The sequence below is a fragment of the Lolium rigidum genome, chromosome 6, assembly GCF_022539505.1.
Source record: "Lolium rigidum isolate FL_2022 chromosome 6, APGP_CSIRO_Lrig_0.1, whole genome shotgun sequence".
Taxonomy (NCBI): domain Eukaryota; kingdom Viridiplantae; phylum Streptophyta; class Magnoliopsida; order Poales; family Poaceae; genus Lolium; species Lolium rigidum.
Genome location: NC_061513.1, coordinates 261,009,902 through 261,024,289, shown reverse-complemented (window position 1 = coordinate 261,024,289; position 14,388 = coordinate 261,009,902). Strand labels below are relative to the sequence as shown.

At 45.6% G+C, this 14,388-nt stretch overlaps 1 protein-coding gene across 4 annotated transcripts; it reads right to left on the bottom strand.

The window, feature by feature from the left end:
• Positions 1–684: 684 nt before the first annotated feature.
• On the bottom strand, positions 685–13,259 carry LOC124664078 (transcription factor TFIIIB component B'' homolog). Of its 4 annotated transcripts, none has more exons than XR_006990433.1 (12): positions 10,522–13,259; positions 10,336–10,426; positions 4,454–4,695; positions 3,307–3,510; positions 2,737–3,232; positions 2,539–2,645; positions 2,411–2,451; positions 1,978–2,149; positions 1,715–1,859; positions 1,512–1,627; positions 1,062–1,429; positions 685–976 (listed from the first exon to the last, which is right to left on the bottom strand). XR_006990433.1 is itself a non-coding variant. In XM_047201680.1 (11 exons), the coding sequence occupies exons 1-11, from the start codon at positions 10,906–10,908 to the stop codon at positions 1,280–1,282; spliced, it is 2,154 nt and encodes a 717-aa protein (XP_047057636.1). In that variant the 5' UTR covers positions 10,909–13,258; the 3' UTR covers positions 685–1,279. The 4 variants fall into 4 exon arrangements, 1 of the variants encoding a protein (XP_047057636.1); XR_006990432.1 differs by having other exon boundaries at positions 1,978–2,152; positions 10,522–13,258; XR_006990434.1 differs by lacking the exon at positions 4,454–4,695 and having other exon boundaries at positions 1,978–2,152; positions 3,307–3,488; positions 10,522–11,265.
• Between the last annotated feature and the right edge of the window lie 1,129 nt (positions 13,260–14,388).

Genomic DNA, 14,388 nt, shown 5'->3' with positions numbered 1-14,388 from the left:
ATTGAACTGGGCAACTGTGACCAGTGGCATCACCATCACTTGATCACCCTGCACACGAGTCTTTTTCTATGAGAAGATGCTTGTGGTCATGACGCATCAACCACCGGACCAGTCAAGACTCAAGAGGCAGAAATCATACGGCTTACCTTGTGATATATGAATACCAATAGAGGAAGCAATACATGAACTAAAGTATGTACTCTGATCTTTTTTGGCAGTCATGAAATCAGATTAGAAACAAAGCTTTCCAGCTCTGAGAAAATAACTTGGAAATTAAACTCAGCAAAATAAAAGAGCATGCCCCGAGTCACGATAGCTCTAGAACTAATGAACAGTTTGGCATGTGTGTTACTTGATCCTGAACCAAATATCAGTCCCAACTATAAGCAGCTTCCGAAGACAAAAAGATAACAGAGCATATATTTGCACCATGTAACTAACTAGCAAAAAGACCACATACTAGAGTGATCCTCGTGGTATACACCAAATAACAATTCTCATGAGTATATTATGTTGCAATGAGATATCAATTTGTCAGAAGTAAACCATCAAGTCTAACTGCACACAATTCAAAATATTCGTTCCGCTTTCCCCCTTTGGGTACTTTGTGCTGGGTGAATAAATCAGTGAAATGCTCAAGTGTACTCTGTATCCATTTTAAGACCCCTATAAGAACATTAAAAATTACCAAAGAAGCGCATCCAGCAGTTCATTCCATAGGCATATATTCAGAAAACCAGAAGCAAAAATAGCAACTGCCGCCAGGCCTGCTATCAGGAAGCAAAAAAAAGTTGCAATATAGAAAAAGCTACAACTACTCAAGTACAACAGTAAGTTGCACCATAGAAAAAGGAACAACTATTTTTTTTTGAGTGTTCGCAACAACTATTCAGAGTACAGCTTCAATGGATCGGTCCGATGCATCAACTAGCAGAAGCCTACACCATGTCACCTCATTAACAGTAGCACTCCCAGACTGCATGAGATACGTTGCAGATATGTAAGCATCTAAATATGCCTTACACATTTGATAGGCAACCAAAAGGTTCAAAATTCAGTACCTTCAGCGCAACATATGGTCAACAGCCTTTGCTGAACAGTATCCCAACGTTCTGGTTTCGGACATTGTTAGGAGCAAAACTGAAATGACCTTGTATCCTACGTAAAAATGTGCTATTTGCATCCGTGACGCATCAGTAACTCAGTAATCCCGCGAGCAAAACTATTTGACAAAGAGAAGTCCTTTGCTCACAGGATTGACAGAATGATGATTATCGTGCTAGTACCAATCAAAAACATCCAGGTCATCATCATCAGCATTTCCAGAAGCTTGATCGCCTTCTTTGACCTCAGATTGGTGCGTGCCCAGCTCGTCATCTGACCAGTTGGGACCATTGTCTTCCTCCTCGTTGATGACATGAGACACATTCTTCAAAACAGAAATACAGAAAAAAAAAAGGTTAATGAAATAATTCAGTATTAAATACTGTGCATGTTGTTTCAGAAGAAACCTCATTTCCAGTGTCTCCTTCATTTGAGGCAACCTCCTGTTTATCTGTACTGTTGATGTCTCTCTGCAAATCTTCAATGTTGAGCTGTTTGATTACTTGCTTCAAATACACATTATCTGCACAAAGTTGCAAAACATAAGCATTAAGTTAAGCACAATCACAAATCAGAATACAGCTGGACCAGTTATAAAGAAATTGCTAACCTTTCGATCGATGAAGTATAGCATCGTGGACTTGCATTGGATGTTTTTTCTCCTCAGATTTAAACTTTTGCCGCACCTGATCACGGGACTTATCAGGGAATAGTTGTTGTATCATTGCAAAATCACTACCAAACTGTTGAACTCCCTGGACCAGAACCGATAAAAAAAGTTAAGTTTCCCATAGATAGGTAAGCCTAAACATCAGCACAAAAAGGGTATATTCAACATGAAAATAGTTTCCTGAGTAGTTGATTTCTAAATACCTGATAGAACAAATCAGTGTCAGATTTTGTCCATCTGGCCCGTGTTTGTTTGTTCATGTAGGAATGGTAATTCAGTTTGATTGCATTTTCTGCCGCATCATTCTCTGTTCTTTCATTGACATAGTTATTATCTCCAAAAGGATCAAAATCATCCGTATCTCCATACAGTGAGCTGCTGTGAAACAACACCAACAAAGAACAGGAAGGGGGAAAAGTCAGTAGAAAGCGTGATTGAAGAGCTGGTTAAAATAACCTCTATGAAACAGTGAAATATCTACATGATAAATAGAAAGCTTGCAAATCAATCGCAGCATTGTTATCAACGACTGGTCATATTACTACACTATCTGGATAGAAAATAAGAAATGACACTTCAACACGATAGAAGAGAAAATATCCATGCATAATAGTTGAAGTGGATAAAAGAGCACACCTTTGATTAGAGAATGATGGTCCTGACGGAATTGTTTTACTCTGGGAAGAGAAAAAACAAAATCATGAGGCGACAGCATAATAATGTTTCATAAATAGAACCAATAAATGTTCAGCAGCACAACTCACCTGAATACGCTCTCTGGCCTCTTGTAACAACCTGAGATGCATCACACTTAGCTTCATGCGATCTATCTCATGATCAGGTTTTGCCAGTAAGGTTTGGACTTCTGAAACTACGAAGGCCGAAATTGCATAAGTTAAGAGCTTATATTATGTAAAATTGATGCTTTTTATCTGGGTGACGTTGTTATTTTAGCAAGATACCTTTTGTTCTTTTTTGACGAATTCTGTGAGTAAGCTTCTTCTCAGGCTGTTCTGTCGATGCATCTTTCAAGGCTCTTTTACGACCACGTGACTGTCCTTCACTTTTATTTTTTTGCTGGCTTCGCTGTGCTGGCTTTTCTGCAGCTAAATTCTTCGAGGTGCGCCTCGAACCCCTCACAGGTTCTTTATCTGGATCTTTCTCCCTCGACTTCCTCTGTGGCTTCTGCTTTTCTCCAGCAGTGTATTCATCACCACTATCATTATCTTGTTCGGCTGCTGAAGGTTCAGCATAGTCTTCATCAAAATTATCATCAGTAATATGCTCAGATACCCCAACTTCCTTTCTCCTGTTTCTTAGTTTCATAGATAAATCTAGTTTTTCAGCACTCAATTTTGGTTGTTCTTTAACACCATGATCTGACAGTGCTCCCTCATGGTACCGACTCTCCTTTTCAGTATATTCCCCATCATCTGAAAGCTCTTCAGTAAGACAATGCTGAAAAAAATTACAAAGTAAAGTGTAGTTTTTGAAAAAAATCTAATCACAAGTACAAATTTCACAAGACTCACCTTTTGAGCTGTTTGCTGAGGCAAGGTGTTCAAATTTTCATCAGCCCTTATGTCAGTATGGCCCTCAGAATTGGTATCTCTTGGAGCGACCACCTCGGAATCATCCGGTACAACAAATGTTACTGATTTGCGTTTGCCCTTTTTCCTTCGAACATTAGGTAGAAGTTTAGCAGTGGCTTCAGCTGTACCAGAAATATGTGCCGACTATGAGAAAATAAGAACCAGGAAAAGTAGTCAAAGCTATATACAGTAATAAATCCAGGCAGCAACTCAGAAGATACTTTCTGGTCGGAGTGGCCATTATTCAAGGTAGCCCAATTAATATCCCTCACAATTTGAAGAGAAAAAAATTGTAAACTGATAACAAAGAAGCATGTAATATTTCGTTCTATATTATTTTCTAGAACATTAAGGGTATTGGGAACATATGAAATCATACAAGTACTGAAGCAATTGGCAATTTATGTTTTACCAATGTGTTGACAACTTGTGGTTTATACAGGCACTATAGTAATAGTTCAAACTAAACATCGTTACCTGCAGAGCAAATGCTAACTAAGATTACTAGAAATGAAAGGAAAAAGAATCGAAATATGGCCTGATGGAAAGAAAAAATCCACCAAAAACGATGAAATTTGAGCAAATGCAGATTCTAAACAAAACTGGCTGAATACCCGTGCTTTGTCATGGAATAATAACATATTTTTTAACAAACACCAGTGTCAAGTATGACACACATGTACCTTTTAACTACATTATGTTACGCCACATATGTGTGTCCTCTACAAATTTTTCGTTAACCGCCATGCAACTATATCTAGATATATTTCCCATTCTCTCGTCAAGCCTATCTCCTTCTACAAAATTCACCCCATTTATCTGGTCTTCTCCAACTCTTACTAATAAACCAATGGGAATTTAGAGAAATTCTTTGAAATATAGAAAATTCAGGGATAATTCAAAAATTATTCTAAAATGTGAAAGAATGAAATTAAGAAAATATAACTTCTTAATCACATATTTTTCCTTGTATGGTTCATATTGGCATGTGTTTTTTAAGCTTGTATCCTAATTCCCGTTAGATTTTCATGTTTCCTTTATTATCAAAAGTTTTGTGTTAACTGAGCTGTGAGGTGTGCACTTATACCTCGTCCCCCTCAGCTTCTTTTCTCATTGAAAACATGTGAGACAAAAAACGGTCACTCGTTTCCTGGTAGAAGGGGTCAAGCGAGCTGGTAGGGCCTCCTGGAACGGCGATGATGTGTTCTGACAGCAATGTGCAAGCGACCTCGATGAGCTCCCCGGTGCGCCTGTCGACACTATTCTGGATGAACCCGTGCGTGGATGCCGCAAGCATGTGCGTCATATGTGACACATGTGACTTTCCAACTGCATCATAATTAATGTTATTAGCTAACAACATGTGGCTTTCCAACTGCATCATAATTAATGTTGGAGTATTAGCTAACAACCACAAGGGAACCCTCATGTCCGGGCTATCTTCCTCGCTATATTGTCTAGACTCTCTCTATTAAGTTCGTACACACCCACCATATTTGCTCGTCCTCTTCAATTCTTGTGTTATTGTTGGAAGTGAGGTTGCTGGTGTCTTTTGTGTCAAAATTCACATTGTCGGCTTGGCCTCTGATATATTCTGACAAGTTTATGCACAGCGCAGTAGCATTATTTTTCCTACATAAGTTCTACTCCCTCCGATCTATAATAAATGTCGGTGTTTTAGTACTGATTTAGTACAAAGTTTGTATTAAATCAGCGGCACGTGTTTTGTATCGGAGGTAGTTAATTTTTGTCCTTACCTAAGTATAGAATAGTCAGGGCACTGATATTGATATGTTAATTGCACAATTTAGTTCTACCACCATCTATGTAAATATGATTTCATGTTATGTGATAAGTAAATTTTGCAAGCCATCACGAGAATTCTCACTAATTAAGATCATGGCTACGAAAACATGCAGTTTTTCCTACTCAAGACCATCCATTCTACTGGACTAATGTTGAAGACACTACAAAACAATAATTTTTAGGGTCCACATGGAAGTCAAAATAGTATACCGTTAGCTCGACCTCCTATTTAAGTAGGTTTAATGAGAGTACAGATCAGGTTTTGCAGAACCAGAGTTGAGTGTACTTGGCATACCAGTGCTTTGTAGCCTACGCAAAAATCATGCTTGAACAAAAACAGAAACTAAAAGATAAGTTACAAGCTAGAAACAACCGCAATATTCAGAGATGATATAAGATTCACCAAACAAGATGACCATTATATACCTCGTAACATGTTATTGGGAAGGTAGAGCTTTAGGCCATTTTTCTTGTTTTTATTGAACTTTGGAAAGTATCCATATTTGCAGTCAGTAGTTCTGAACCCCAATTGGCATGCCACAAAAATCTAAATAACACACGAAATCAGAGCCTGAACAATAGAAATGTCTCCACGAAATAGTGAATAAATTATTCATCAGGAGATGTGATGGAGGCAGCCAGGTAGGGGTCAACAGACAACAGTTCTGTCACGTTGATAAGCTTGAGAAGCGGAACAGATCCAGCAGTTCCAGCTCTACTCTGATCCTTCACCACTGGCAGGCATGATCGACTGCTTCAACACCAGTCGGAACTGTAGAGTTGTATAGTCCCTTTTCCTATATTCCCCAGTGTATGAGGGGCTTACCTGCACATTGTAACACATGTACATGTATTGGCCTATGGCCCTCTGTGAATACTAGTTGCTCATTCACAACATGGTATCAGAGCTCTAGGTCTAGCTCTTTGCACGCTGCAACTCTGTGCTCGATCCGCGCCGCCGCCGACGATCTTTCCGGCCGCCGCTGCTCCACCTTCTTCTTTCTCTCCCGTTGTAGTCGGGATCGAAGTCTTTGCCCATTTTCGTCGGGTTTGAGCTCAAAATCGAGCTCCTGCTGCCCCGATTCGCTGTCTCCGGCCATCTCCGGTGCCGTTCCCGGCCGGCCCGCTCCGCTCCCAGCCGCGCCGCCCCGTCCCCTGCCGGCGCTGTCCTCGGCCGGCCCGCTACGTCACCGCCCGCGCCGCCCCATCTACAGCCGGCGCCGCCCCGCCTACAGCCGGCGCCGCCTACAGCCGGCGCCGCCCCGCTGCCGGCCGCGCCGCCCCGCCTCCGGCCGCCCCGCCTCCGGCCGGTCCGCCCTACTCCCTGCCGGCCTACCCCGGCGCTGCCTGTCTATGGCTGCCACGGGCGGCCTGCCTGAGAGTGGCTCCATCGCGATCCAGATCGTGATCTGAAAAAAAAGGTGAAGAAAGATGGCATCGTCTTCGTCTGGATATGTCAGTATTCCTCGGTGCCCCGTGATTTTTGATGGTACCAACTATGGAGAGTTTGCTGCCTTTATGCGCATTCACATGCGCGGTCTTCGGCTGTGGGGTGTTCTTACTGGCGAAGTCTCTTGTCCGCCGCACCCCACTGCTCCTGTGCCTCCTACTCCGCCGTCCGTGCCACAGGCCCTTGCTGAGAATGCTACTCAGGCTGATCGGGATGCAGCCAAGTCTGCCGAGACTGCTGCTGATGAGGCATATGAGGAGCAGGTACTTGCCTATTCAGAGGCTCTTGGCTCCTACCGCGATAGTTTGGCTAATTTTACTCAGTGGTGTGATGAGGATGCTAGAGCTGCCGCTGTTCTTTCGCAGAGTATTCAGCCACAGTTTGCTTCTGAGTTTATGGGCCTCGCTACTGTTGCTGAGATGTGGTCTCACCTTCGTCGGCGCTATCAGCCTTCTGGGGATTCTATGTACTTGTCTGTGTTGCGTCAGGAGCATGATCTTCAGCAAGGTGACTCTACTGTTGATGAGTTTTACACTTAGAGTGTGGCGATCTGGCGCCAGCTTGACTCCCTTCGCAGTGATGTCTGTGGTACTTGCCCGTGTTGCCGGACAGTACGTTCAGATATGGACTTTCAGAGGATCCATGAGTTCCTGTCTAGACTTCGTCCAAAGTTTGAGCCCCGTCGTGCTCAGTTGTTTGCTCGAGGCCGTGTTCCTATCTCAGAGGTGTTGACTGAGCTTTGTGCTGAGGAGACTCGTCTGCGTGGTGCTGGACTGCTTGGGACACCTTCTGTTCTTGTTGCTCGAGTTCCCACTGCACTTGCACCGCCACTTCTACCCGCACCAGCGCCTGCTGCCTCTGGAGGAGCCCGCCCTTCTCGCGGTGGGGGTCGCCCTCGTCCTCCTCGGTTCTGCACTCACCGTCGGAGGCCTGGTCACCTTGAGTCTGACTGCTATCAGAAGCAGCGGGGTGTGCCTCCTCGTGCTCCACCTTCGGCGCCTGTCACCACGGCTTCACTGAGCAGGATATAGCGAGACTTCAACGTCTCCTTGCCTCCTCCGGCTCTGCTTCGACGGGTATTGTTGCCTCCGCGGCTGTTTCCTCTACACAGTCAGGTACATCTTTGTGGGTTCTGGAGCTTCTTTTCACATGTCTCCTGGCTCTTCCTCTCTTTCTTCTCTTCGTCCTCGTCCTCTTCCTCTTCGTGTTCTTACTGCCGATGGTACTTCTCTTCCTGTTGCTGGTCGTGGCACTCTTTCCACTTCCTCCTTTTCCGTCCCTGATGTTTCTCATGTTCCCCGTCTTACCATGAACTTGTTTTCCGCTGCTCAACTTACTGATTCTGGTTGTCGGGTCATTCTTGATGTTGATTCCTGTTCAGGACACTCACACTCGGGCACTGGTTGGGGCTGGCCCTCGGTGTCGTGACTTCCAGGGACTTTGGGAGCTTGACTGGCTTCATGTTCCTTCTTCCACCAATTCACCGACTGTACCATGTGTGCTTGCTGCTTCCACCACCGCCTCCTCTCAGCAGTGGCATCATCGTTTTGGTCATCTTTGTGGTTCTCGTTTGTCATCTTTACTTCGTCGAGGTCTTCTGGGGCCTGTCTCAGGAGATGTCTCGCTTCAGGGTTGTCAGGGTTGTAGGCTTGGTAAACAGAATCAGTTACCTTATCCTACTAGTGAATCTGTATCTCTTACCGGACAATACTGGTGCCATCAGCATTGCGCGTGATCCGGTGAAGCACGAGCTCACCAAACACATCGGTGTTGATGCCTTCTATGTGCCTCATGCTGTGCAGCATCAGGTTATGGCTCTTCATTATGTGCCTTCCGAGCTACAGCTTGCTGACTTCTTCACGAAGGCCCAGACTAGAGCACAGCATGGTTTCTTTCTCTCTAAACTCAGTGTTGTTGATCCACCATGAGTTTGAGGGGGGTGTTAGAGTTGTATAGTCCCTTTTCCTATATTCCCCAGTGTATGAGGGGCTTACCTGCACATTGTAACACATGTACATGTATTGGCCTATGGCCCTCTGTGAATACTAGTTGCTCATTCACAACAGGAACCACCAGACCACCATGTTCGCCGTTGGCTATTCTTGAAAAAAATGTTCGCCATCAGCGACTGCAAGTTTTGCAAAGACGCCTAACAAACCTTACTGAGATTAGAAATTCATGCTAGTGCTGGGACCTCACATCGTCGCTGACCACCATAGACCGATTCCTCGTGTTATTCCCTAGAAGGAGCTGCATGCAGGTACGCAGGTAAAGTATAAGATTACCGTATACACGGAAATAATTCTCCATGGCAAGTCCGGCTCCGGCGACGGTCTGACCCGCATCAGCACTGGCCAAGACTGGGCCCATCTTCATGTTCTTCTCGTCGGAGAAGATGTGTCCACCAGGACGGCCAGGTCCAGAGTAGGTAGACGTCTTCTTTTTAGAGGAAAAGAAGGCAATGAGCGCTGGCTGGCAGAGATGGCCATGCTCTCACCATGCACGGCGTGAAGCCCCGTTACTTGCCCGATTATTGAGTTGTCCCTGTAACGATAACACCGTAACATGTGTCCGGCAACAGCACAAAGCTCGTGTTCCCGACCTTGCTCATTGTGGAGGGTAACCTCTATTTCTGTATCTTCTGTTTTCTCTCTTCATAAAATAGGGAGGCGTCAGGTGCCAACTATCCTGGACTTGTGCCACTTTGTTCAGGAGCACTGATACATGGGAACTGTCTTGCGGATCCGCAGGCAAAGCCGTTAGGCTTTTTCAAAGGGAGATCAGTTTTAATTTGTTGGCGTATGTACAATTTTTTTGCGAGTATGCAAGGTTTGCTGGTTTTTAGCTGCTAGAGTTAGCGGGATAGAAGCCTGATGGCACACTGGTTGTAATTAGTATGAAGTGTGCCAACGCCAGTCACCTATTTTACCTTAACAGTAAAGAAAAATCGTCCATTCAACTAATAGAAAAAAGCACTCCCTCTGATCCAGAAAGACTGTCGGAAAGGCGATTTTGCAAATAGACCCTCGAGCTCTCTTTTTTGTCAACCCGCATTCCCAACGTAGTCAACCAGAACACACGCGTGGGTCAACTCATCGCCCACCTCCGGCAGCACGGGCCTCGAACCACCAACACCCCCAACGCCCTCTCAGATCTCTCAGACGGTGGCGAGCTATCGAGGACAGCGGTGGAGTCCTACTAGCGGTCGCCTCTGGTAGAGGAGCGACATGGATGCCCTCCTCCCCTTAGTGTTTCGGCTGCCTCAGGTCGAGGAGTGCCATGGATAAGAGCCCTCCCCCGCCCCCCTTTGGGCAGTGGAGTGCCATGGCGGTCACGGATCGGACGGTGTCACCGCGGAGGAGGGCACGGTCGCCCCCTTCTACAATCTTGAGGAAATCTGTGAGCCTACTGGTCAAGCAGAAGTTGTTCTGTTGTTCTTATTTTGATTAATTTGTAAGGGGTTTACTGCAAAACATAATTATACTATGCCTTCCGACACTTCTTTAGGATAGGAGGGAGTAGAAGATTTCAAGCAAAATTCATATTAGAGTTCAATCCCTCTGGTAACAACGCCAATTTGGAATATAGTGGTTTCCCGAAAAAACAAAGAAAAAACTCTCAAATGCAACGGACCAAGAGGTTATCGGTTCTTTGAACTACTAGATGTCATGTCACATGGAAAAAGAAGTTCCTCAAGTAAATGAAATGCACACCTGAGGATTCTCCAAAGATTGGTTGGGTGTCATCAGTATTAGAATTTATGAGCCCATCTTGAGAGTCTAAATCAACAGTACCATTGATATCCTAAAAACAATCAAAAGTAGAGCATCAGCATATCATATTTGAAAATTTAGTTAAAATCCTAATAGATTTGTAAACCTGTTAATATATAGACTAACATGTGGCGGCCAAGTGTCTGGACCAGTAGCGGCTTCCTGATCAGTAGATTTTTGGCACAGACCATTGTTCTGGTCTTCACCATGGTTATCATCTTGAGATATCACATCTGATGCAAAAACCTCGCGAGCTTCCGAGTCACAAATCGTTTCACTACCAAGGAGGGTTGAAGATGCAATTTCCTGATTGGCAGAAAGTCCTTGAGACAAATTATCTTGGCTTAGAGCTCCAACCTTCTCACTGGATGTTTCCACAGAATGATTGGGTACAACAGGTCTTGATGGCATGGATGGCTTTCGGGGCTTTGCCCGCACATTCGGACGAAACTTTGGAGCGGCTTGCACTTCTGCTGGGACATCGGTGATGTCGCCAAAGTCAGCCTCGTCCATGTCCAACAAACCTTGTAGCCTCCAAGAAACTGTTTTGACAAGCCGAAGTCACCTAAGGAAATATTGCACCTTCAGAAAGCACCAGCAAAGGGGTGCATACTATGAAATATAGACGGATGGTATGTTATCTGACAAACAATAAAACATAAGGAAAATGGAATTCCTGCTGGTGCTATATTTCTAAGGGGTAAAATGACTAGATGAAGAAGCACAGGCGTGATCTCTCTGCCGTGTCAAACAGCATACTGAATCATAGCAAAAGTAGTAGGGGTACTTGGCAATCAATATGATATACTTGAGCCATGTGCTAAAGTTTAAAAGCAAAATTGGAAACGGAGAAGCGCAGATTGTGCAAGGAAAATCATGGCGCCCAACGAAAACTCATCGCATCATCCCGAACATCGACATCAAACAGCACAGTTGGCTTACCCGAGGCAGGAACAGAAAAACACTGTGCCCAGGGTTGAATCACAAGGGTGCAGTGGCGTACACAGCAAAAAAATTGAGGGTGGGCACACCGCCAAAAAGAATTCGCGCCCCCAAAATATGATAAAAGCGCCATTCATTGATAATATTTGATCCTTTTTCTATGGGTATTAAACTACCAATTGAATCAATGCTAATGTTTGCTAAAGTTCTGTGGTCCATTGTACCTCAGCCGTGGGGTTCGTGTCAGCATCCATGCTCCCTGGATCTCTCATCTGCTCTTTGCTGATGACAGCATGATTTTCTGTGAAGCCTCGGCTACGGGGGCTTGTAGGCTGAAAGGGATTCTTGATATCTACAAAAATGGATCTGGCCAAATGGTGAACACTGCTAAATCTGCCATCTTCTTCAGCAAGAACTGTACTGAGGAGATGAAAATGGCTATGCACTCTGGCCTGGAGATTGAAGCTGAAGCCTTAGTGGAAAAATATCTGGGTCTCCCTACTGCTCTTGGTCACTCTACCTCGGAAGCCTTTGATCACCTCCCCAATTCTATCAAGAAATTGTCAATACCTGGAATGTCAAGTACATGAGTGGCGCGGCTAGGGAGGTTCTTATCAAAGCGGTGGCCCAGGCCATTCCCCTGTTCTCCATGAGTTGCTTCCAGCTCTCGGTGAAAACGTGTAAGAAGATTGCCAGTATTATTGCTAGGTTCTGGTGGGGTGGAGATGACAACAAAAGGAAGATTCACTGGAAGAAATGGGCTGATATTGCCATCCCCAAGTCTGAAGGGGGTATGGGGTTTAGGGAGCTGCGGTTTTTTAACCAAGCGATGCTGGCTAAGCAGGGATGGAGATTGATTACTCATCCTGACTCCTTATGTGCAAGAGTTCTTAAGGGCAAGTATTTCCACAATGTGGATTTCCTCGAGGCAACCAAAAAAAAGCATGCCTCTCATATCTGGAGGGCAATTCTGCATGAGAGAGTGGCTCTCAAAAGAGGCTTGATTAGACGTGTTGGCAATGGTATGGCTACTCGTGTTTGGGAAGACCCCTGGATACCCTCGAACCCGGGCTTCAAGCCGCTGGCCAGACCAGCATTTTCGACGGTTTCCCTTGCCGGTGAGCTACTGACTGATCATGGTGATGCCTGGGACGTTGTGAAGCTGAAGACGAATTTCTGCGATGCAGATGTCAAAGCTATCTCCTGTGTGCCGTTTGGCCATCTTGTTAATGATGTCTGGGCCTGGGATGGAGAAAGAAATGGCGTTTTCTCGGTCAGATCTGCATATCGTCTTTTATGTGCTGGTGCCTCCATGACCATCAGGGAATCTTCTTCCTTGGGCAACTCGGGTCCATGTTGGAAGGCTCTCTGGAAAATGAATGTGCCTCCAAAAATCAAGGTCTTCTGGTGGTGAGTTATAAAAAATTATATGCCCTGCAAGGATGTGCTTCATGGTAGGCACATGGATCGCATTCCCTTCTGTACTAGCTGTGGTGCTGATAGGGAAACCGCCTTGCACGCTCTGGTTGAATGCAGCCTGGCTCAATTATTCTGGATGGAGATCAAGAAACTTACTGGTATCAAAATTCCATCCTTGCACCCTGTTTCTTGGGCTAGAGACATTGTTGATGGCACCATTATTCCTACTAAAGAGGCAAACATTATTCTCTGTGGTATGTGGGCGATTTGGAAGGCCAGGAATGACCGTATGCATGGGAACATGAATGTTAATCTTATGAAAACTATGCATTGGGCGGTGGATACGGCTCATGACCTGTGGAATGCAGGATCTAAAACTGATGGCTTGTGTGTTCGCAAGGCGTGTGAAAAATGGAAACCGCCTGACCCTGGTTTCATCAAGATCAATGCTGATGGGGCCTTCAATGTTGCTGCTCAGGAAGGCGCATCCGGTGTTATCGCGCGTGCTTATGACGGCAGCTTCATCATGGCTTTGGCGCACTGGTATCCTAATGCTGCCAGTGCGCTCATCATGGAAGCTACGGCGATGAGAGATGGGGTGCGCTGGGCTAGGGCTGCTGGTGTTGAAAAGCTGATGATGGAAAGTGACTCCTTGACCCTGACTAAGATGTGGAGCAGTGGCATTTACCTCCATTCTGAGGTGGCTCCGATTCTTGGTGAAATTAGGGAGATTAGTAAGGTTTTCACTAGTTTTTCTCTTTCCTTTGCTCACAGAACTGCGAATGTTGCAGCTCACCTGTGTGCTAGAAAAGCTTCAGAGATTAGGCAGGGTAGATCTTGGCTCGCTATGTGCCCAAATTTTCTTTGTAACTGTGTGAACAAGGACTGTAACCTGTCTGGTATGGAATGAATTGAGCCATTACCGCAAAAAAAATATATCATTTTAACAGTAGCAGCGAGAATCGGTACAATTTTAACAGTAAGACATAGAATACGGCAATTCGCCTTCACGTATCCGACGGTCCGACCAGTAAGGGTTTGAGAATTTGAGGAAGCCGGGAGCAGACCTGCAGAATGCAGAGGAGGCAGCGACCGAGCGGCGGCTGGCGGGAGGATCCGACGAAGGCACCGGCGGGTGGCGCCACGCAGGGGGCGGCCGAGCCCGAGCGGGAGTAGCCGGGGAAGGCGGCCGGCGACCGAACCGGGAGCAGAGGGGGCAGCAGCGGCCGGATTCAGGGAGGTCCAGCAGAAGGCGAGCCACAAGGGGAGGCCGGCGCCGAGTGCACGATTTTTTTTTATGGGTGTTGTCGTGCTCTTGGGCTGACCACGCTTATCGCGAGCAGTCGCATCTCGTTCCGTTATCCACATGGGCCGGCCCATTAACAGCAACGCGAAAGAAAATCTTTCCGTGACCTGTTTCGCGGTAAAAGGTGTGCCTTTTCTCCATTGGATCTCCTATACATCTGCGTCTTGCCTACATTCAAAGCAATCACCCAGCACAACTACAAGTACAAGCAGCATATGAAACCGATAAAGCATGCATGTAGAGGACGATCATGGCCCTGGTTATACCGCAAGAGCCGCTGCCAATTTCCGTGTTCCTAGCCCCCTTCAGCCCCACCGGCCGCCTAG